Below are 22,066 nucleotides of genomic sequence, written 5' to 3' on the forward strand. Positions count from 1 at the left end.
GAATTCAATTTAAAAAAAAGAAATGTAATATATTTATTAAAATATTTTTACTTACTTTAATATATATGGTAACAATTTCTTTTTTTCATGTATAAAAAATATATCATTCAATATAATATAGCTAATAAAGATTAAAATTCTTTAACTTCGGATAGTAGATATCTATTATGAAGTAAATGACGACTAGAATATTTGGAATAACAATGACGTGAGAATATAATTAAACCAATATAATATTTAAACATTTATTTTTTATATGATTTTTGTAAGTTAAAAATTAAATATTAATAATATAACAATTTTCTAAATTATTAAAAATAATTATATATTTATTTATTATTATTTTTTAAAACTATTTTGAAATACGTTGTAAATAAAATAAATTCCGTTTAACATTTAGTTTTCAAATATTTACTAGAGGGCAGTAAAGTAAAAATTTTTAAAATGTCTGTAATAACTGTAGATAGAAATTAATATCTGATAATATTACGTGAATGTTATAAAAGAACAAACTCTTTTACAATTATATTTTCAAAGTGGCATTCGTATAATACAAATGATTTTTAAATATTAATAAGATTTTATAAATCTTAAAAATAATAATAAATCTTAAATCTTAAAAATTATGTATTTATTGAGAAACAAATTGTACATTGACAAGTTATGATAACGGTGTTTATAAATAATAAAAATGATATGAAATATTGATATGTTTTTAATAATATTTAATTACCGTGAAAATAACACTATTGAAAATAAAAATCCTAAATATTATAAATAAAAATACGTGAAAATGTGTGATCTTATAGATTTAAATAGCCCTGATATAAAGGGTTCACTAAGTTCAAGACTTGCATCACCTTTAATACCAGTTCCTACAGATATATGCAAGAATTTTAATACTCGAAAAAATGAACCAAATTCTCCAATAATAGGAAAACGTGATAGTTTAGAAAACAATCCTTTTGATATGGTATTACATAAAACTACAGAATATATTCAAAAAAAAGATGACCCTTTTGAAATGACTTTAGAAAAAGCAATGAAATTAAAATGCAAACAGAAGTCTTCATTAAGATCATCTTCTTTAGATTTACCAGATAATTCAATTGTTAAACAAAAAGTATATACACAAAAATTAAAAATGAACCAAACAGCAGATGAATTATCAATCAATAAATTAAATACAAATAATGTAATTATTAATAAAGTATCTAATGAAAATATAATTGTTAATGTAAGTAATGCTAATATGTTATGTAATAATTCAAAATCAGATGTACCTATTATTGAGATCCAAGATGATGATTTATCTATTTTAAATCAATCTGAAATGAATGATATATTATTTGAAACAGATAATAAATCAAATAAAAATCAAATAAAATCTATTTTACAAAATAAAATGTCATTACATGTGCAAAAAGATAAAATAAATATGGAACAAATTCCATTTTCTAATGTAACTTTAAAAGTTCCAAAATTTAGGCGTTCTTTTTCACAAGGAGAAGCAATATCTCCAAAAGAATCGCAATATCTACATCAAGTATCATTATTTGAATCTTTAGGAATTGATTCAGATAATAATATTAATATATATTCTTCAAATTCACTTGATTTATTGAATGAAGGATTTTTAAAAAGTTATTCTAATGAAAGTTCTATTTCAAATTTATCAAATATTTCTTCTATACCTAAATTAAATTCTGTTTCTTCAACAATCAATTCATCAATAATGTTATCAAATGGAACTATGAATCGTACATTTTTAGAAAGCTGTTCATCAGAAAAATCACAAAATACAAAATTAAGTGAAAACATGGATTTAAATAAAGAAGTAAAATCTATATTTCCAATAGAAAAGGATTTAATGACATCAGTAGCAAATACATCAATAAAAACTTCGATATCTGATTTAACAGATCGATTTAATAAATTAAAAGCAAAGGTATCAGAAACTCATATTGAAAGTTGTATGAATAATAAAGATGAATTAACATATAATTCTTCTAATATAATGAAAGAATGTATAACTGTAATGGAAAAAAGTGAAAAATATGATATGAATAATAAATTAATAGATGTTGATGTATTTACACCAGACAATAATAAAGAATACTGTAAAAATTCTATTTCAGATACATCATCAGATTCTGTTTTTCTTGTAAGTTTTTTATTCTATATATAAATAATTATATTATATAATATTTCCTTATCCTTTTTTACTTTGCAGGAAGAAAATAAAATTAATAAATCAATACGTCAAGAAGCAAAACTTCTTGCAAGAACTTTTGAAGAATTAGCTTTAAAAACCAGTTCAGGCTGTAAGTTTATATTGTATTTTATTTCAATTAATATAATAAATACAATATTAAAATTGTTTTATTAAAAATCTAAATCTTATTAACTAATAATATAATAAATTATTGATTTAAATATAAAAAATTTTATAAAAATTTAATTATAAAATTATAAAGAATTGAAATATAAAGAGTAATAATTAAAAATTAATATAATAATTATTAATAATTAGTGTGAGAATAAATGTAAAATAAGAAATATAAAATAAAATATAAAATAAGAAAAAAAAATATAAAAAATAAGAAATAAAATATAAAATATAAAATAAGAAAACATAATAATTAAGTAATTAAAATTTTTTATTAAGTAACATTAATATTTAATTTATACACAATTTAAATATATATTTCAAATAATAATTTTAAATGATAATTTGTATTTTATTATCTAGCAAGTATGGATGATTTCATTACAAACAATTCTTTATGGACATTAGAATTGTTACCAGCCTTTGATGATGAAACTTCTGTTGAAAATTTGATCGAATTGCCGACATCTCCTGAGGGAACAGATACAAAATCAAAAAATATAGAAATTACAGAGAACAAATGTAATGATTCAAATAAAAGTAAAAAAAATGAATTTAGCTATAATGTGAAAGTAAAAGATTTAGAAATGGAACTTGTTGAACCAATATTAGTTGAAAAACGTTTTACTGCAGTAACACTTTTATTAGAACTTAAAAAATTAATTGAAACAGAAAATAATGTAGAAGCAAATAAATTAGTGAAAAATTTGGAGAAAGCTTTAGGCATTAATTGTGAGAACAATACTGAATTATTGACTACTTACCTTAATGCAACTAATAATTTAGCAAAAAATCCAGAAAAATCAAATAACAATTTGGATATGATAAAAAATGTAGCAGAACATAGTATGGAATACAGTCAAGAAAATAATTTGACTAGTAATTCAGTGGAAAATATTAAAGAATCAGAATTTTTTGAAAAAACAAGCTTTAATGCAAGTAAATGTATTGATAATCAAAAATACTTAAATAATGTAAATTATAAATCAAAATGTGAAACTCCAGAAACAAAAATATGTATTGAAAAGATAAAGAAAGAAAAAGATGAAAATGAAATTATTTCTCATAATAATGAAGATTCTTACAAACAAGAAAATAATTTAATAAATGAAAAGATGGTAATTGAACTTCTTGCAAATATAGGAAAATTATTATGTGAACAGACTGATGAACATCCAACTTTGAATGTACTTAAAAATTTAGGAAAAGTATTAAATTGTACTTCCAATAATTGTAATGTGGATAAGAATACAAAAAGTAACAATGCTTATATAGAAATTCAACAAACTCCAAAGAAATCAAAGTTAAAATTTGAAAATGAATCTCGATCGTTATACTCAAATTCTACTAACAGATTAAGTTTAAGTTTAGAATCAAAGGTATATATAAAATTGAAAATTTAAAAAAACATTTGTAAAATTCTAATAAATTTCTTATAAAATAATTAATAATATTTGTTACAGAAGATATCAAATAATAAAAATTTTATTAGGAGAAGTGTATCTGTATCTCAAACACCGCCATTTAAAAATGAATCTAATTTATCAATATTTAATAATAAAAGTACATCTCAATTAAAAGAAATAACAAAACGATTTTCCAGTGATCCTAGTTTTACTAAACCAAAATCAAATAAAGAGATTATTACAAATAATGATAAAAATATACAGAAAGGTAATTATTTGTTTTTATATTAAAATAATGTTAAGAATAATTGACTTACTAATAATCATATACTAGTTATTTATAAATAATTAATATGATGGTAACCATAATTATTAATTAGATTTACAGAGAGAAAAATCTTCTACAATAAGTACCGTTAGAAATAAATTTAAAAAAAAAGTTAATACTAATATCATAAACAAAAAGGGTCCAATGAAAGCTATTCTTCCTATAGGAAATATGCAAAAAAGAGGTATAGTTAAATAAATTAAAAAAGAAATATAAGATTATTATTTATATTTTCTCTTTAATATGTATTTTTTTTTTTCAGAAACTATTAATAAAAAATTAACTTCATCTATTGGAACTACAACACCACCTCAGTCTCATAAAATAATTAGTAGTACTCCTAATTCCACAAACAATGAACTTTTAGCAAAAAAATCACGATCTGCGAAACCAGTTGCTTCGTCAACTCCAGATGCTCAAAATTCTAAAATACAAAAAGCACAATCACAAATAACTAATAGTCCTAAAAAACGTAATTTTTCCTGTGATATTTCACCTGTAACTACACGCATAAATATTAATAATTGCAATGGAATGAGTAATAATTTACAAAGGTAAATTTAACTTTATAATATCTAAAAATATTATAACAATATAATAACAATATATAATAAGAAAAATTTATTATAATTATAATTATAATTTATCTTCTAGAAATACTAAATTACCATCTCCAAAGAAAACAACACCTAAACGCCGAACAACAGAATCTGGTATTCCAAAAATACAGACTCCACCTATAAACAAAAGTTTAAATTCTTCGTTTGAAGTTAATCAATATGAACGTTTATATGAATCTCCGAAACGTTCAATATATAAACAATCAAATTCGCAAAAAAATTCGCCAATTTCTTTTAAAAATAACGGAAATAATATACAACGAAGTCCATTAAGAGATAATAATAAAATTGTTCAGAAAGTAAAACCGATAAATTTGGTATATATAAAATTATTATATATATTTTTTAATAATAAATTATTTAAAAATAATAATTTAATCATAACTTATTTTTTAACAGATTTCGAAACTTCGACGCTATAGTAATTCAAATATAATGGACAAAGAAAACAGTTACGTTTAATTTATAAAAAGTTCTGTTATAATTAATACTTGTGTTATTAAACGTTCGTAACATTTATTACAATATGTGAACTTTTTACATTTATGTTTTGCAATAAAATATTTGGAAAATAAATAATATGTAGTAATCATTTTCTTTTTCTTTTGTTCATTATTTTACAAGATAGTTGTTATTTTAATATAAAAAAAATTATAATCAATTATATTTCTTAAATAAAAATATCGAGAACAAAATATTTTAATCATTAAATATTCATATTTTCATAATCAAAAATTATAAATTTTTTTGTTTCTTAATTGTGTAATTTGTAGCTTAGTATTTTTATAAAGCATGATTTTACATATCTCAAAGCTGTGAATTATTAATATCATATTATAGAAATAAGAATACTTAAATATGACACGTACAATGCATCTTAAGATTTGCTTATGATCTGTTGCGTCAGATCCGTCGATCTGAAAACAGGCTCAAAAGAGAGCTACTCGGCCGGGAACGAGGACAGCAGCGCTCGGGAATGGCCGATACGTCACGGTCGTTTCTAAAATCAAAGATGCAGTAACGTATCATATATAAATCATGAAAAAAATATTGTTAGAAAATAATTTTTATTTTAATTTCAATTTATAAAAATTATATCTTATTTTAAATGCATATTTATATGAAATTATTGTTAAATTTGATAAATATATCCTATTATAACGAATACATAATAAAATATGTTAAAAAAAATTAACAATTAAAAATAAAATTTTTTAATTTTTTATGCAAAAATTACTTATAATTTACGAAATAATGCATTCTACTAATTTACTTTAATAAAAAGTTGTTAAAATAATGTAGATAAATGATGATAACTAATTGAAAAAGAAAAAAGATATAAGAAGAAACGATGTCGGCAAAAGCGATGCGCAGAAGCCGGTTTCCATAGGGTACTAACAAAGATATTGCCGCACCTGCACGGACCCGTCCCCGCAAAAAGTGCGCTCCGCGTGTTCCGTACTCCAGCGGCGGTTCGTCCACACTCGCGTGTAGCCGCACCCGGCTTGACGCTCTTCAGTTTTGTAGAAATAACTTTTAGAAGCAGTTGCGAAGAAAGTTAATCGGTGATGCAAACAATTCTTTAAGAATTGTTAGTAGTGACAGTATCAGTGAGGTGAAGTGCGTCACAGTTTCTGTGAGTTCGATCTTTTTGGGCGTTCTGTACAAGCAGAGCCAGCGCGGCGCGCACGAGAGGCCGCCTCTAGAAAAAGAGCGCGTCTCACGCGTTGCGCTACATTGGAGTATGCGATGTTCGCGAAAATATCAGAAAAACTTTAGAAATGATAAAAGTGCATACATTAACTAAAAATAATTTATAATTGTGTATTACTGCTTTTGAAAGTGTGGATTTGTGAGGATTTTTGGCCGGTCGAACCGGGAGTAAGAAAAGAGGCTGGCGCGCACCGAAGCTACCTCGGGAAAAGACCGCGTCTTGCAGGTTCGTGGTGTGTTGCGGTAGCTATTGTGTGACACAATTGTCCAGGCTTATCGACATTCTTAGAATTATCGTATGTGTCATCGTATATAATAAAGATGATAGAACTACGAAATATTCTGCGAACAGTCTGTGCACAGTGTCAACGCATATGAAGGTATACGGGAATCGCAACCGGCAGCGATATATCCCGCGTGGTACGTATACGCACGTAACATACATCTAAGTACGATACGTATGTGTGGCATGCACATTTATAAGGACTATGGACTCGTGAAATCGTTGTCGTTAGTCGCGTGTATCGAAGTGGCCTGTCGCGAAGCGCGTTTACAGAGAGATCCAACACTGTGGAAAACTTAACGAGAGAGAGAGAGATCAGAAAGAGGAGAGGTATTCGTTGTTCGACGATTGGCGCGTGGCGAAGACATTCGATGGTCACTTGGCACGTATATAGTGTAATTATTTCCCAGTTATCCCATTTTGTCTTTGTAAAGAAAAATATTATTTATGGGTACATGGATCGGTGCATTTTCACGAGCGAAACAAAAGAGGAAGAACAAGCAGTTTCCAACCAATACGAAGACCGTTCTCTTTGTTCGGTATTGCGATACCTCGCTAACGATTTGTTCGAATTTTAAATCGTGATTCACGACGATTACCGGAAGGAAGTTACCTACGTGGATACCAGAATATCTTGACATCGTAAAAAGTGCGTACAAAGGGTGTGAAATGCGTCGCGCTGCAGTTCGATGTTCGATCCAGTAGCGGCGGACGACCTGACTTTGTTAGATTGCTTCTCGACGTGTACACCTCTCGGCTTTAGTCCAACAATGGATCAGCGCAGCTACAGTATACAATTCGAAATTCTTTTCCGGTAGCGGATAAAACGATAAAAAGTGATCACTCGCGTGCTCCATTCTGAGCTGCGTTTAATCGCTTTATTCAGTGATTAATGCTAAACATTTAGTAGACATTTCGCGCGTTCCGAATGCGCCATAGATTTTGTACATTATTGACTTTGTCGATCCGTGCAATCGATAATATTGCATCACGTTAATGAGTTTCTTCAGTTGTGTTATTTTTTTCATCCAAGCTAAGTTCGTAGAATTAAAAAGCTAAACAAACATATATATTGAAACATTGAGATATGTGCTTTTATTATAAGATATTACTTGACTTGTTTATATGCGTAAAAAAGTTCTGCGCTTGATATGAAGCGGTATGGACTGTTTCTACTATAAGAATTATCGACATTTTATCTACTTATTCTTTCTAATAATAATCAAGAACTTTTAATATTTACGCAATGATAAGTTGAAATAAGTATCACAAGATTTTCATTTACACATTATGTTACAAAAATAAGGAAATAAAAAAGAAAAAAAAATTACATGAAAATCAACTAAGTGATAAAATAGAAGCGAATGTATACGCGCAACATATAAAATTTTTGCCGGCCGTTATGACATCAAGCGTGAATGTATTCAGCACCGTAAAAACGTGCAGGAAACATTGTGAAAATAATTTATATCAGTTTGTTTGTAATTATCATATAAACGTAAGTTGTCAAATATTTTATTGTGCCATAGAAGGTTTTATTGTCGCATAATAATGCAGCAACACCGGGTGGAAACACAAATTCTCCATGAGGAGCAAATCCTGGAGGCAATAGATCAGTTACGTCGACGTAAAGCTCGACCTGATGCTGATCGTATCTGCAATTATTTACTACGGAAATTTTCTGTGGATGCACGAGATACTATTGCTGATCTTCATCGGTTGATTGAAGCGGAAAAAGTCATACAAGTTGACTATAAGGGTAACACTAGTTACCGAAATGCTTCAAAATGGTCACGATTACAACTTTATAAAAATCGACCGGAGGGTTTTGTGAAGGAGAAATTAAATTCTGGGATGGTAGCAGGTGCAGTAGCTGAACTTGTTGTTGAAGAACCAGATTATCTTGATCAAGGTGTACCAGCTTATAGGCTAATTGAACAGCTACTTGATGGTGTTTCAAATCCTACTTCTAGACGTATGGTAGAAGATTTTCTCGGAAAAGAGGTAGCCAGTGGTAATTTAACGCGTTTGTCTAATGGCAATTACTCGCTGGTGGCGACGTCTGACATGACAACCACCGCTGAGCCAACACATCGAGAATCTTTTACCCTCGAGAATGGAAACGCGCGACGTAAGGAATTACAAACTGTTTCCTCGACCACAGGTGGTCTTTATGATTTTGACGAAACAGAAAACTTGACAATTACGGACTCTAGGTCAAATACACCCAGATCTTCACATCAGGCAAGCCCCAAATCTGATCCTCAGATCAGAAAAGAAGAATGTTACGAGATAATCGTCGGAAGAAACGAAAATACCGAATCATCGGTAGAACACGATTCTATAAAAGAACAAGAATCACAGGAACCATCACAAACTTCTATCGAAGATGTGAAAGAAGAATTCAAAAATACAGATAACCAGACTCATAACCTTAAAAGGTCGTCAAAAGCTGAGCGTAAACAGCGCTTACTTGTTCGAACAGACGATCCTATGGACATAGAGATCAAATTTGAAGATTATCGAAAAGATAATAAAGAAGAAATAAATTCGCAAAAAGAAAAAAGAGAAGAGACTGGACATCTTAGTGAAGAACGAGAAGACGAAGATGCAGGAAGAAGTTCTACTAATCCTTCACCTACACCATCCAATACTAATGTTGGTGGTTTTCGTAGTGCTCGTAGAAAGGTGTGTGCTTTTTTTATGATTTACTTATAATTTTTAATTTGTATATATCTAAAAAAATAAAAAAAACTATATTTCAGAGAGCAAAAAAAGTGTTTGATCCTTCTGATAATAATCTTGTGAAAAGAAAACGTGGAAGACAACCAGGTTCACAAAATAAATCTACTATATCTCAAGAATCACAAGATTCTTCTAAAACAACTATTAAAGATGGACCTTGCAGGCAATGTAGTCTTTGTGCCAAAGAAAAACAAGAAAACTTAGTTGCTTGTCGTGATTGTACTGTACGAGGTATTTTTATATTTAAAAATATAATAAAATTTTTATTTTAATATTAATATTAATATTATGTAATTATACATTTTTTTTATTTTATTTTTTTATTTTAATACATTAGTATTATTATATAATCATTTATTTACAGCACATCCAAGTTGTATTTATAGTCCAGAAGAAATGATTCAAAAAGCAGGTAGTAATTGGCAATGTGAACGTTGTAAAAGTTGTACAATATGTTGTGAAACTTCAGATGCTGTAAGTGAAAAATATATAAAAAATATATTAGTTTATTCTTTTTCATATTGTAATTTAAATTAATTTTACAGGGACCACTTGCAACATGTTTTACTTGTGATGAAGCTTATCATTATTATTGCCATACACCACGTATAATAATTCCTAAATCAAATTCAAAATGGCAATGTAATGATTGTATTCAAAAGCAATATAAAACAAATATAAATCAGAATATTCATTTGGTCACTAACAGACCTGATACACCATCAAATCCTCCTGTTTTACCTCCAGTGTTAAGTCCTCAAGTTTCCCCTGCTAGAGGATCTTCTGATCAAATGGAAGATGATGGTCCAAGAGATGGAATTGATCCAAATATACCTGATGCTTCAGATTGGACATCTGAGCAAGTATATCAATATTTTGCAAGACTTTTTCCAAAAGAAGCAGAAGTGTTCAGACAGCAGGTATTTTTTTTTATTTCTGAAAATCATACTTTCTGATATCTATTAAATATTCTATATATATATATATATATATATATATATATATATATATATATAATCTACTCTGTATATGTGTATATAATATATATAATATTCTAATATGTTTCAGGATATTGATGGTCATTCTTTATTATTAATGAAACGGTCTGATGTATTAAGTGGACTTGATTTACTTCTAGGTCCAGCATTAAAAATATATAGGCATGTATTAAAATTACAAGTGCGACGAGATGATCCAAAACTTTATTGGCTGTAAATGCTTTAGAAACTTAAGGTTAGAATTATTAATTATATTGTACAGATTGATTTTTTTATATTTAAAAATTGAGTATTTTTTTGATTCGAGATAGTTTTTCATACTGTATATATTGTAGTTATCTTGAATTAAAAAAATAATTCTTTATTGTAAAGAAAATTTAAAAAAATAACATAAAAAATAATAAAAAGCTGAGAACTGTTATTTGTTTTTTGTACAAATATTTTTGAATTAAATAGTTTAAATAATTTATCATTAATGTAAACCTTTCCTTCTTAATATAATATTATATAAATACATAATGACTGTAACTAATATTTTAAAAGGTGCTAATCTTTTCACTTGTTACATGTTGAAGATAAATTTATAGTAAAAATTTTAAAAATCGTTTTGATAAAATAGTTTGAATATGGAATACAATAATAAATACTATTTATCTTCATATTATTTTTTTTTATTTTTACAATATATAATGAGATAACAAATATTAATAATACAATAAATTAGTACTATTCTATAAAAGGAACATATAGAATACTTTGGTTTGAAAGATATTTTCTTATATATTAATTATATTAATATTTACAGTATATTATATTTTATATAATTAAAAGAAACATTTATCTTTATTTTCTGTTATAATATTTATAACAACAATTCCTTTAATATATATAAAATAATGAAAATCTACAATTAAATATTAAAGGAATATAGCTAAAAATTTGTGAAACAAAATTTTAATACAAATGAATTCTTCTCATGATATACAGAATAGGTGAAATTTGTTATTATCAAAAATTTATAACAATAACATAGGTATCATTCTAACATTGTGGATATGATATTTACATTAATATGTTGATATCTATTTTGATTAAACTATATGATATATTTTATAATTTTAACATTATAACAATATGAAATTAATATCATTTTATATAACATAAATATCCATTTCATTTATTTTTTATGTTAAAATTAAATTGTGAGGTATGTTTAATATTTTATAATATCCTATTATATCTTATCTTAAATCATTTATAATTTATGTCTTACATTGGTTATATAATTATATTCATAAAGTAATTTATTTATTGTAAGAAAATGCAAAATTTATATTTGTTTCCATATAATGCAATTAAAATATATTATGTCCTAAAAAATTTGAAATTATATAAATAATAATTATATATTTATTACATAATATAATATTAAAACAATATATATCAATGTTTCAAAATTTTTTCAACTATATATATATACTATTTATTTCCATAATTGCAATATTTTGTTTTCTTTATATAAAATAAAGATTAAGAAATGTCAAAATAAATGTCTAACTATAATTTTTACAAATATATTCTTTTTTATTTCAGTTTTTATTATTTTTATATTAGAAAATTTCATTTTAATATAATATTAAACATAAATTATTTAGAAAATTATATGTATATATTAAATATACAAATATTTTTAAACAAAAATATTTTTTAAATTAAAAATAAAATTTAAAATGTTTAACCAATGTAAGAATAATAAAATAAAATTAAATACAATTAAATCACAAATTTTAAATAAATTTTGTTTTACATTTGTACATACATGATGTACAAAAATATATTAATATATAATAAATGCAAAAGCTTTTAATCTTTACTAATAAAGTACATAATTTGCAGTCTTATACATGTGCATCATTTTTTTATTTTGCAAATTTTATTTCAGTATTGATTTCAATTATTCTATCTATTGAAAAAAAATAAAGTTATAATATTGTTATTTTCTATTATAAAAAACAATGTTATTCTGTATAAAATAATTTCTTCATAATATCACCATAAACTTTTTCCAGAAAATATTTTGTTATTTATTTTGATTTTTGTTTTTATTTTAAAAATTTCAATTAATTTTTAAAATTTTTTAGATAGATTCTTATAAGTTTATATTTCATTTATGAATAATTTTGTTGAAAATTGAATGTGCAGTTGCTATTTAATCATTGCAGTATTCATAAAGACTTATTATACATAATATAAAGAATTTATTAAAAACTGTTTTAATATACAGAAATTTAAATATTTCTCAAAATTGTTAAAAAAATTAGATAGAATTAATATACACTTAGCTAGACTTTCATGTTAATTTCTGCTGAATTAACACTATCAAAATATTTTGGAGGAGGCTGTTTATGGAATGATGCTTCTGGTACATATAATGCAACTGTTGGAGAAATATCAGACTTTTCAATTAATATTTCTTTATAAGGATCAGTAAGTTTTTCTGGATACAAACATAACCAAAATGCAGACAATGCTGCTGCTGCAATAGCAGAGGCTAAAAGCCAATGTGGTAATCCAATATGTTTTGAAGCACATTGAAGCCAATCAGATCCAGGTATTGAAGCTGATTGGTCATTTTCTCCAGAGTAGTCTGATGGTACTCCATAATCCATTGTCTATATTTTTATAATATTGCAATCAATCAGATTTATATAATATATGATTTAAATAATAAATATATTTTATAAAATTTTATGAATACCTCGCAATTAAAATAAAATTTAAAAATTTAAAAAATTAAATCAAAATTTTTATATATTAAAAATTATTTTTAAATAACTAAATTTTTGTCAAATTTTTTAAATTTATATTTCATCATATATAATTAAAAACTTACCCCAGCATCTAATGGAACAGTTTTAATATATGTTTGTGGTAATTTAAATCCATTGAAATCCCACCACCCTGGAAGAAGTTCCTTTCGCAAACCTGGATCACTTAAAATATCATTTTCAGGTATATCAGGTGACATTATAACTAAGTTAGAATCTACACCTTCTTCTATATAGACAGCAACAGAAAAGAGTGACAATAAATTTGAAACACGTTGCTTAGCCATAAAATCACAACCAGTACTACATGCATATCGATCTTGTGGAGCAGTATATGCTTCTGTACATGCTATAACAAAATAAAGAAATATTTTGTTTAGAAATTTATTACATATAGCAATTCTAAATTCTTTAAAAGCTATTTATTACAAAAAATATCTTCAAATTATGTTATGTTTAAAATATAAAATAAATAATTTTATTAATGATAAAAAATTATATAAATTATCATATGATCAACTTTATAATATAAATTTGTTCAATAATTAGAATATTTTAAATTTAATTTTTACTTAAATGCTATTATAATCATATATTTTACATACAAGCTTCACAAGCATCCCTTGTACCATTTAAATTGTTTGGTTCTAATCCATAATGTAAATCCACTAAATTAAAGAATCTACAACCTCGTTGACAGCATGATTTAACATATTTACTCTATAATTAATAAATATCATCATCATCATTAATATATATGTTTGTAATGTACAAATTAAAAACATGCTAAGATAACACATACATTTGTAAAAGATAACGGTGTTTTTTCGCACAAATTAATACAAGGATCCTCTCGATTTATGAGACTACAAAACATATCACTACGTACAAGATTTATAAGAAATAACAACAATAATGAAATAATTTCTTTCTCTCTTTTCATTTCAGAAAAATTATTTTTTTCAATGATAATATTTAGTGAATCAAAATAATTTGTAGACGAAAAGACTTCACTCACAAAGAAGATGATAGCTCGTCGAATAATCGAGTAAATATCGATTTAATTATAGCGAGAATGTATCGTATTGGTCGATATGTTCACTGTTTATAAAAATTTAGCAATGTTAGTTTTTAAAATTATAAATGTATGTCATCTACTTTATATTTTGAATATTTTAATTAAATTACAAATAAGAATTATTAAAATATTGATATAAATAAATATTATTTTATGCTTAATAATTTTTAATAGAAAAAAAAACGAAAATTATTACACACTCTTTTACAAAAAGAAAATATAATTCTTATAAATAAAAATTATTTATAAATATTATATCTTTTAATATTAAAATTAAAAAAAATTTTTAATAAAATGATGGTGATCATAAATAAAAAAATTAAAACAATTTTTGTGAAAGTATTGTCAATATCATTAATTAAGATAAATAAAAACAAATTAATTATCCAAATAAAAAAATTAATAAAAAAAATTAAATGAACAATTCAAAATTACTATATATATTATTTAATATTTAAATTTAATTATTATTTTGATATGATACTTCAATAATATAATTTGATATCATAAAATAATAAAATATGTAAAATTTTTATATAAAAGCTTTAAAAAATAAATAAGTTTATTGATTATCGACAATTTACCGATTAGCGATACATATACTATACATATACAACCACAGATATGTATGTGATATATTTAAAAAAACTTAATCATATAATATAAAATAAAGACAATATTTTCTCTATATTTATATTTATACAATACTAAAAAATTTTATTTATAAATTTTTTAATATACATTTTCAACTATTTATTTATATAATTATATTATATTGGCTCTAGCAGAAACAAGCAAATCAGATCTGTATTCTTTCCAAGAAAGTTTTTTCAATTCTACAGTATAAATATATATAATGTATGATTGGAAGAAATCAATTGGAATTGAAAAGAATGTGAATCTAATTGGTTGTTTTCAATAAGATACATTTGATCAAGTATTATATATATATATTTAAGATAATATGATGAGTATTCTTTATTCTTATACTACCTTCTTTGCCACGTGCAATGTTTAAGAGAAAGTAAATATATATTTGAATATTTTAGTACTAATAAAATTATTAAAAGAAGTAAGTAATTCATGTTAAAATTATATTAAAATTATATTAAGATTATATTAAGATTATATTAAGATTATATAAAGCGCATGTTACTGGAAAAATGTTTCATCACTTTACATAAGTTTAAAAGTTTTAAATTTTTGATTATGTTTTTATTATCGATTTATTATTTTTTTATTATTCTTTATTTATAATTGAAGCTTATAAAAAAAAAGAATTATTTTATTTAAGTTTAAATATAATATTAATAATTGTTTTATTTAATAATTACAAAATAAAGTTTTATTTCTTTTATAATTTGTAAAAAATACTTTATTTTATATATTAATTAACAAAAAAGAAATTTTCATTATAAATTATAATATAATTTATATCAAATTATATATTAGTAATATATTAGTAAAATATATGAATTATTGTTATTCTTACTTCCAAAAAATCAAAAATTATTTTTAATTAATTAATATATATTAGATATTTAAAGAAATGTATTTAATAGAATAATAATGGAGCAAGGCTTTTCTACAAAAGCTATTCATGCTGGACAAGATCCATTACAATGGAATGATTGTTCAGTGATACCTCCTATTACATTATCAACTACTTTTCAACAAGATGGACCTGGACAACCTAGAGTAAGTTTATTTTAAAAATTGAATAATTTTAAAATAACGTTATTTTAATATATTTCACAATTATGAAAAAAATTAATAAAATAAAAATTAAATATTTTTTTATTTTGAGAAATTAAATATTTACATTATATAATTTATTAATAATAATTATATTAAATAATTATTAGCAATTGTTGCTTGTAAAATCATATTAAATTTATTAATTAAGAAATAAATCAATTTAGTTCAACAATATCTATTTATATATGTATAATTTTTATATAATAAATTATAGTAAATATAATAAATTATATTTTTATTATATAATTATTTATAATATATATATATATATATAATTATATATATATTTCTTATTTCTCTTTATTTTTAATATTTTAATATATATTGCAAAAAATTAAATAATATATATTTAATATTTATATTTATATTATATATTTAATATTTAATTAATTATTTTATTTTAGACTTTTATTTATGGAAGAAGTGGCAATCCTACAAGAAATGTTTTACAAACATGTTTAGCTGCTTTAGAAGATGGAAAATATGGATTTGTTTTTTCATCAGGTTTAGGTGCTACAACAGTTTTAATTTCATTATTAAATGCAGGAGATCATATTATATCTGGAGATGATATTTATGGTGGAACTAATCGTTTTTTCAAAAATTGTTTAAAAAATATTTCAGTAACATTTGTAGATATGATAGACATAAATAATATTATAACTAATATACAACCAAATACAAAGGTAAAAATTTTGAAATTTAATCTCAATAGATATAGATTTTAATATTGTTTAAAAAAATATTTATATTATATATTTATATTTTCATTTAGATGATTTGGTTAGAAACACCAACTAATCCTTTACTTAAAGTAATTGATATTGAAGCAGTTACTCAAGCAGTAAAGCAAGTAAATTCTGAAATTCTTGTAGTAGTAGATAATACTTTTCTAACATGTTATTATCAAGTGAGTATTTTTCATTTACTGTTATGATATAACAAAATAATTTATATAATTACATTTTTTTTTATAGAAACCATTAAAATTAGGTGCAGATATTGTAATATATTCTTTAACAAAATATATGAATGGACATTCAGATGTTATTATGGGTGCAGCAATTACAAATAGAGAAGATATTGCAAATAGACTTCGATTTTTACAAAATGGTAATATAATAATTTATTTTTCTTTAATATTTGCTCTATTTATATAAATAACTTTTTTAATTTTTAGCTATGGGTATTGTTTCATCACCTCTAGATTGTTTTTTGGTTAATCGCAGTTTAAAAACTTTAGAACTTAGAATGCAGCAACATATGAAACATGGACTTGCAGTTGCAGTATTTTTACAATCACATCCATGTGTAGAAAAAGTAATTCATCCATGTATGTATTTTTATAAAGTATTAAAAATTTTACATAAAATAACTTATTTTATAAAAATAATTTGTGTAATTATAGATTTACCATCACATCCACAGCATGAAATTGCTATTAAACAAACATCTGGTCATAGTGGAATGGTTTCATTTTACCTAAAAGGTGACTCTAGTAAATTTCTAAAGGCATTAAAGGTATTTACATTAGCAGAATCACTTGGTGGTTATGAATCTCTTGCTGAATTGCCGTAAGTAAACTAAAATTAAAATAATTCTTTATTATGAGATATATTCAGATACATGTGTTTTCATAATTATTATTTAATTTTTTTCATAGATCTGTTATGACTCATGCTTCAATTCCTGAAGAAACTAAAGAAATGTTAGGTATTAATGATAAATTGATTCGTTTGTCTGTTGGTCTTGAAACTGAAAGGGATATTTTGGCTGATCTTGATCAAGCTCTTAAAGCTAGTCAATAAATATTTTAATTTTATATGCATATTCATAGTGTTGAATTGCTATATATATAACATATATGTTAATATGATATATTATGTTAGATTGGTGCATAATTATTGTGGCTTTTTTTAAAACAAATTTTATTCAACAAAAACAATAACAACAATTAACAAAAACATCTTTAAATGATTATTCCAAAGCATATTCACCATCTACTTCAATTACTAATTCCCATTTGCTTGACAGCCGGTCAATTTTACAGGCGAAGAAATTGCTTATTTTTAGAAACAATCTATTTTTTGACGCCGGCCATCAAGTTATCCAAATCATCATAAACTTTGTTTGCGAGCCAATTTTTTAGATTGATAGATTAATGTGATAGTCCGTAGATGTTTCTGTGGGAGAAATGGCGGATAAGGAAGCCATTTTTCTTCGAAATCCGCCACTATTGACGCTCATCGTCATTATTCCACTAATAACAAATTTCGTTTGAGATGATTTCCTAGTGAATGATTTTATTTCTATTTCATCAAACATACCATATTGCCTTCTTACAGTGGACTTTTCGGTATTTTTTTGGAAAACGCAACGAGCACTTGGTGAAACGCAAACCTTCTTTCTTTTGACGTTTTTAAAGAGAAGTCACAATGCATTCCCAGACAAGGAATAAAGTTTGCTCGTTTCAAATCGAGTTGCAAATTTGGACATATTCAACGTTGTCAAAGAGTTTGTGGGGATCCATCCAACCAATTTTCATACTTTTCCGAACTTTTTGAGATGATGAATAGTCCACATTGAAGTCTTCAATCAACATTCTAGTTGTCAAGTGTTCGTTCTCTTCTACAGTTGTCAAAAGTGCCTAATCGTTAAAATTTGATGATCGACTTCTTCATTTGCGAGGTTTGTATCGTCCGATTTGAATTTCTTAAACCATTTTTTAACTTGGTTTTTGCTAATTGTTCCTTCGTCAAAAAGTTCGTTGAGATCGCGAAATGATTGTGCTATATTCCAATCTTTTTTGTGATAGAATGTAATATGGTGAATATGGATTTTATGATTTTCGATAGGTATTATCACTAACTGAAAAAAGATAATTATTTTTATAAAAAAAAATTAAACAAAACGCCAATTTTTAAAGAAAAAAAAAGTCACGAAAAAAAACCGTAATTATGCACCGATCTAATATATCAATCTATTATATATTAAACAAAAAACATAATATTTTAATTTTAAAATTATATAAATAATAATAATATAAATTATATAATTTTTTTTTTTTTTTTTTTTTTTTTAAGAAAAAGAATATATTACCAATGATATTTTCACATTCCGTACTATATTAATCTTTGAATATTAAAAATAGTGTACATAACTTACATTTCTAATGCCACATTTTACATATTTTTATATTAATCATTTTTTATATGAAAAAAGTATAAAATGCTGTACAATGATCACTAAAAGAAATTTTAAATATTTATCACATTCTTATATTATAAATAATATAATTATAATATACAATTGCATAAAAATAATAGTTATTGAAAAAAATAAATATTTGAATCAAATATAATTTATTAATTATATAGAATAAAATAAAATATTTTTATTTATGATTTTTTATATTTATAAATAATATAAAAAATTATTTTGAAATATATTTAATAAATAGATTGTATTGATTTAAGAAAATTCTATTACTCTATTAAAAAAAATGAATTGTTCTTTTTTTATATTATATTTGATTTTTATAATCATGTAAATTTGTATTATATTCAATTAAAACTGATTATTTATAAATTAATTAAAACACATTTAAAATATACTTTTATGCCATTTTTTATTTAATATTTCAAATACTTAATTATTGTAATAAATAAAATATTGTATTATAAAATTGATATTAAATTTAATTTAATTTATTTTCTTTTTAATTAAAGTTATTTAAATTTTGCATTATGCAGACTTTTTTTTATTAAATTTTAAATTTTAATAATTTTGATAAAATAATATTATTGTAAATTAACTTTAGAATTATATCGCAATTTTGCTTTGTTTAATTTATCATATTCTTGTGCCCGATTATATAATAATACTCCTATTATTACTAAAGATGTTCCCATAGCTGATAAACTAGTTACTGGATTATTAAATAGTAAAACAGAGAGCCAAATTAAAGAAGCTCTCTTTGCAGTATTAACAACACTGTAACAAAAAAAAAATATTATAATCAAATTCTCAAAATATCTTGTTAATAAGTATATATGTATTATCTATGTAAAATATTACAATAATATATTATAGTATAGAAAACACACCTATGTGTCACAGGACTAATGTAATTCATAAGTACATATGCAGTAATACTTTGAAAATGAAAAAATACTCCATTAAGTAGAAATGCTATAAATAATTTAGAACTTAAAGAATGTTCAAGTGTTGGTAAATCTACAAATAATATCAAAACTGGTATTTGAACCACAATTGATGCTAAACTAGTATAGAATTGCAGTTCTGCAGGCCTGTAATTTTATAATATTGAATATAAAATATGAATTGAATACATAATGTGAATATAAAAAATGTTGTTGAATATAATATATAGATTGATAAATAATATATAGAAAAATATTGATAAATATTGATAAATATATATAGATTGATATAAAATATTTTATACACACATATATACTTACGTATATCTAAAATTATCACCACTGATTAACATTTTGGAATAAACATTTTGTAAACATTCTGTTACATTTGTAGCCATAGCAGCAATAAATCCTCTAAGATCAAAACTAATTTCATTTATTGAACATAAAGCTAAACCACCCATTAAAGGAATTAAAGATAAATTTACATATAACCCTGTATGTTCTCCTATAAATAACATATAAAAATTATTAAATATAACTATCAAATATATATTCTATATATTAATTATCTCATATATCAATTTTAATTATGAAAAATAAGATTTTAAAAATATTTATTGAAAAACTGCAATAATACAAAATAAAATATAATTATAAATTATAAATTATCATTGCGATAATTCTTACCTAATAAATATCTGCTAATAAGGACGGTAAAAAGTGGTGCACTACTTTTTATGGTTTCTGTAAAACTCACTGCTACATAATTAAGTGATATTAGTCCTAATACTACAGTTGTAAATCTTGTACATCCAACTAGTATCATATGCTTATAAAAACCTGCTGGTCTCATTAATCTAGGACGTGCTTTATACATTCCACATGGAAAATACATTTGTATAAATCCACAAACTGTGGTTATTAACATTTGACAAGCACCTTTCAAAAAATAGATAAATATATATTATATATGTAAAATATGTAATGTAAAATAAATATTTTCAAAATACTTTAAACTTATAATTTTTATTATAAAATAAAAAGATATTAATTATAATATTTTAAGAATATAATTTTAAATTATTAAAAGATATTTCTTTAATAACAAAATATTTTTTTGATGAAATAAATTTTATATAATTATTAATTTACCTAAAATTGTAGGATTTCCCTCCATATAAGATAAGATATATTTATTTAAGAATAAAGTACATCCACTAATGAGGTACCATAATAGTAAAAATAACATAATTTTGGGATAAAAAGAACTATCCATTACTTCATTTGTTAGAGTTGTATCTTCGTGTTTTTTAATATTTTCTTCATATATTTTAGTTTCATTATCATGTATTAATGGTTGTTCTGTATCACGAGGTGTTAATGTATAATTTATACGAATTGAATGATTTTCCATTATATACAATTTTTCTTAAAATGTTTACAATATTACATACAATTACATTTTTTGTCAATAATCATATTTCTACACGTCACATTTATGATGTTTACATTTGTATATTTCCTTCAAGAATTATAATAGGTTATGTTGTCAAATATTTTTAAATTTATAATTAAAATTTTCGATTTAATATGTGATGTAATATAAAAAGCTTTACAGACTTTATATTATATTGAAATTAATATAAAATTTCTTATTTAAATATTGATTAAAGTTATTTCATAATTTATGAACTACTGTAAAATAAAATATAGTTTTAATTGTACTTAAATTCATATGTTTACTATATATAAGA

The 22,066-nt window shown here is 23.6% G+C and overlaps 5 protein-coding genes across 8 annotated transcripts; 3 read left to right on the forward strand and 2 right to left on the reverse strand.

Annotated features, from left to right (window-relative positions):
- Positions 1-428: 428 nt before the first annotated feature.
- Positions 429-5,301, forward strand: LOC100576227 (probable serine/threonine-protein kinase DDB_G0282963). Of its 2 annotated transcripts, none has more exons than XM_003250565.4 (8): positions 429-2,164; positions 2,234-2,324; positions 2,753-3,768; positions 3,853-4,063; positions 4,176-4,307; positions 4,386-4,677; positions 4,778-5,060; positions 5,143-5,301. In XM_003250565.4, exons 1-8 carry the CDS (start codon positions 794-796, stop codon positions 5,203-5,205), a joined length of 3,459 nt encoding a protein of 1,152 aa, XP_003250613.3. In that variant the 5' UTR covers positions 429-793; the 3' UTR covers positions 5,206-5,301. The 2 variants fall into 2 exon arrangements, with proteins under 2 accessions (XP_003250613.3, XP_006565216.2); XM_006565153.3 differs by having other exon boundaries at positions 3,856-4,063.
- An 896-nt stretch (positions 5,302-6,197) lies between these two features.
- LOC100576266 lies at positions 6,198-10,859 on the forward strand. 2 transcript variants are annotated; one of them, XM_003250566.4, is made up of 5 exons: positions 6,198-9,427; positions 9,505-9,715; positions 9,849-9,958; positions 10,030-10,404; positions 10,553-10,859. In XM_003250566.4, exons 1-5 carry the CDS (start codon positions 8,291-8,293, stop codon positions 10,697-10,699), a joined length of 1,980 nt encoding a protein of 659 aa, XP_003250614.1. In that variant the 5' UTR covers positions 6,198-8,290; the 3' UTR covers positions 10,700-10,859. The 2 variants fall into 2 exon arrangements, with proteins under 2 accessions (XP_003250614.1, XP_006565217.1); XM_006565154.2 differs by having other exon boundaries at positions 10,623-10,859.
- A 1,589-nt stretch (positions 10,860-12,448) lies between these two features.
- On the reverse strand, positions 12,449-14,368 carry LOC724710 (transmembrane protein 59-like). The gene is made up of 4 exons (XM_001120601.5): positions 14,113-14,368; positions 13,916-14,030; positions 13,376-13,659; positions 12,449-13,154 (listed from the first exon to the last, which is right to left on the reverse strand). Exons 1-4 carry the CDS (start codon positions 14,251-14,253, stop codon positions 12,825-12,827), a joined length of 870 nt encoding a protein of 289 aa, XP_001120601.2. The 5' UTR covers positions 14,254-14,368; the 3' UTR covers positions 12,449-12,824.
- Positions 14,369-15,311: 943 nt separating this feature from the next.
- On the forward strand, positions 15,312-19,047 carry LOC412460 (putative cystathionine gamma-lyase 2). 2 transcript variants are annotated; one of them, XM_395917.7, is made up of 8 exons: positions 15,312-15,460; positions 15,951-16,086; positions 16,551-16,832; positions 16,922-17,056; positions 17,124-17,259; positions 17,327-17,479; positions 17,555-17,720; positions 17,810-17,954. In XM_395917.7, the coding sequence occupies exons 2-8, from the start codon at positions 15,958-15,960 to the stop codon at positions 17,952-17,954; spliced, it is 1,146 nt and encodes a 381-aa protein (XP_395917.2). In that variant the 5' UTR covers positions 15,312-15,460; positions 15,951-15,957. The 2 variants fall into 2 exon arrangements, with proteins under 2 accessions (XP_395917.2, XP_006565218.1); XM_006565155.3 differs by having other exon boundaries at positions 15,370-15,412; positions 17,810-19,047.
- Positions 19,048-19,921: 874 nt separating this feature from the next.
- Positions 19,922-21,726, reverse strand: LOC100578526 (solute carrier family 35 member E2). The gene is made up of 5 exons (XM_003250545.3): positions 21,465-21,726; positions 21,000-21,251; positions 20,631-20,817; positions 20,253-20,456; positions 19,922-20,139 (listed from the first exon to the last, which is right to left on the reverse strand). Exons 1-5 carry the CDS (start codon positions 21,724-21,726, stop codon positions 19,947-19,949), a joined length of 1,098 nt encoding a protein of 365 aa, XP_003250593.2. The 3' UTR covers positions 19,922-19,946.
- Positions 21,727-22,066: the final 340 nt, after the last annotated feature.

Source organism: Apis mellifera, linkage group LG12 (assembly GCF_003254395.2).
Source record: "Apis mellifera strain DH4 linkage group LG12, Amel_HAv3.1, whole genome shotgun sequence".
NCBI lineage: Eukaryota > Metazoa > Arthropoda > Insecta > Hymenoptera > Apidae > Apis > Apis mellifera.

Coding starts and splice junctions, on each gene's coding strand:
- LOC100576266 (XM_003250566.4), top strand. CDS start 8,291: ATGCAGCAACACCGGGTGGAAACACAAATTCTCCATGAGGAGCAAATC. Junction 9,428..9,504: donor TTCGTAGTGCTCGTAGAAAG/GTGTGTGCTTTT, acceptor ACTATATTTCAG/AGAGCAAAAAAAGTGTTTGA. Junction 9,959..10,029: donor GTTGTGAAACTTCAGATGCT/GTAAGTGAAAAA, acceptor TTAATTTTACAG/GGACCACTTGCAACATGTTT.
- LOC412460 (XM_006565155.3), top strand. Junction 16,087..16,550: donor ATGGACCTGGACAACCTAGA/GTAAGTTTATTT, acceptor ATTTTATTTTAG/ACTTTTATTTATGGAAGAAG. Junction 17,480..17,554: donor AGAAAAAGTAATTCATCCAT/GTATGTATTTTT, acceptor GTGTAATTATAG/ATTTACCATCACATCCACAG.
- LOC724710 (XM_001120601.5), bottom strand. CDS start 14,253: ATGAAAAGAGAGAAAGAAATTATTTCATTATTGTTGTTATTTCTTATA. Junction 13,660..13,915: donor AAGGGATGCTTGTGAAGCTT/GTATGTAAAATA, acceptor ATTTTGTTATAG/CATGTACAGAAGCATATACT. Junction 13,155..13,375: donor CTGTTCCATTAGATGCTGGG/GTAAGTTTTTAA, acceptor ATAAAAATATAG/ACAATGGATTATGGAGTACC.
- LOC100578526 (XM_003250545.3), bottom strand. CDS start 21,726: ATGGAAAATCATTCAATTCGTATAAATTATACATTAACACCTCGTGAT. Junction 20,457..20,630: donor GGTGATAATTTTAGATATAC/GTAAGTATATAT, acceptor ATAAAATTACAG/GCCTGCAGAACTGCAATTCT. Junction 20,140..20,252: donor ATTAGTCCTGTGACACATAG/GTGTGTTTTCTA, acceptor TTTTTGTTACAG/TGTTGTTAATACTGCAAAGA.
- LOC100576227 (XM_003250565.4), top strand. CDS start 794: ATGTGTGATCTTATAGATTTAAATAGCCCTGATATAAAGGGTTCACTA. Junction 4,308..4,385: donor AGGAAATATGCAAAAAAGAG/GTATAGTTAAAT, acceptor TTTTTTTTTCAG/AAACTATTAATAAAAAATTA. Junction 4,678..4,777: donor ATGAGTAATAATTTACAAAG/GTAAATTTAACT, acceptor TTTATCTTCTAG/AAATACTAAATTACCATCTC.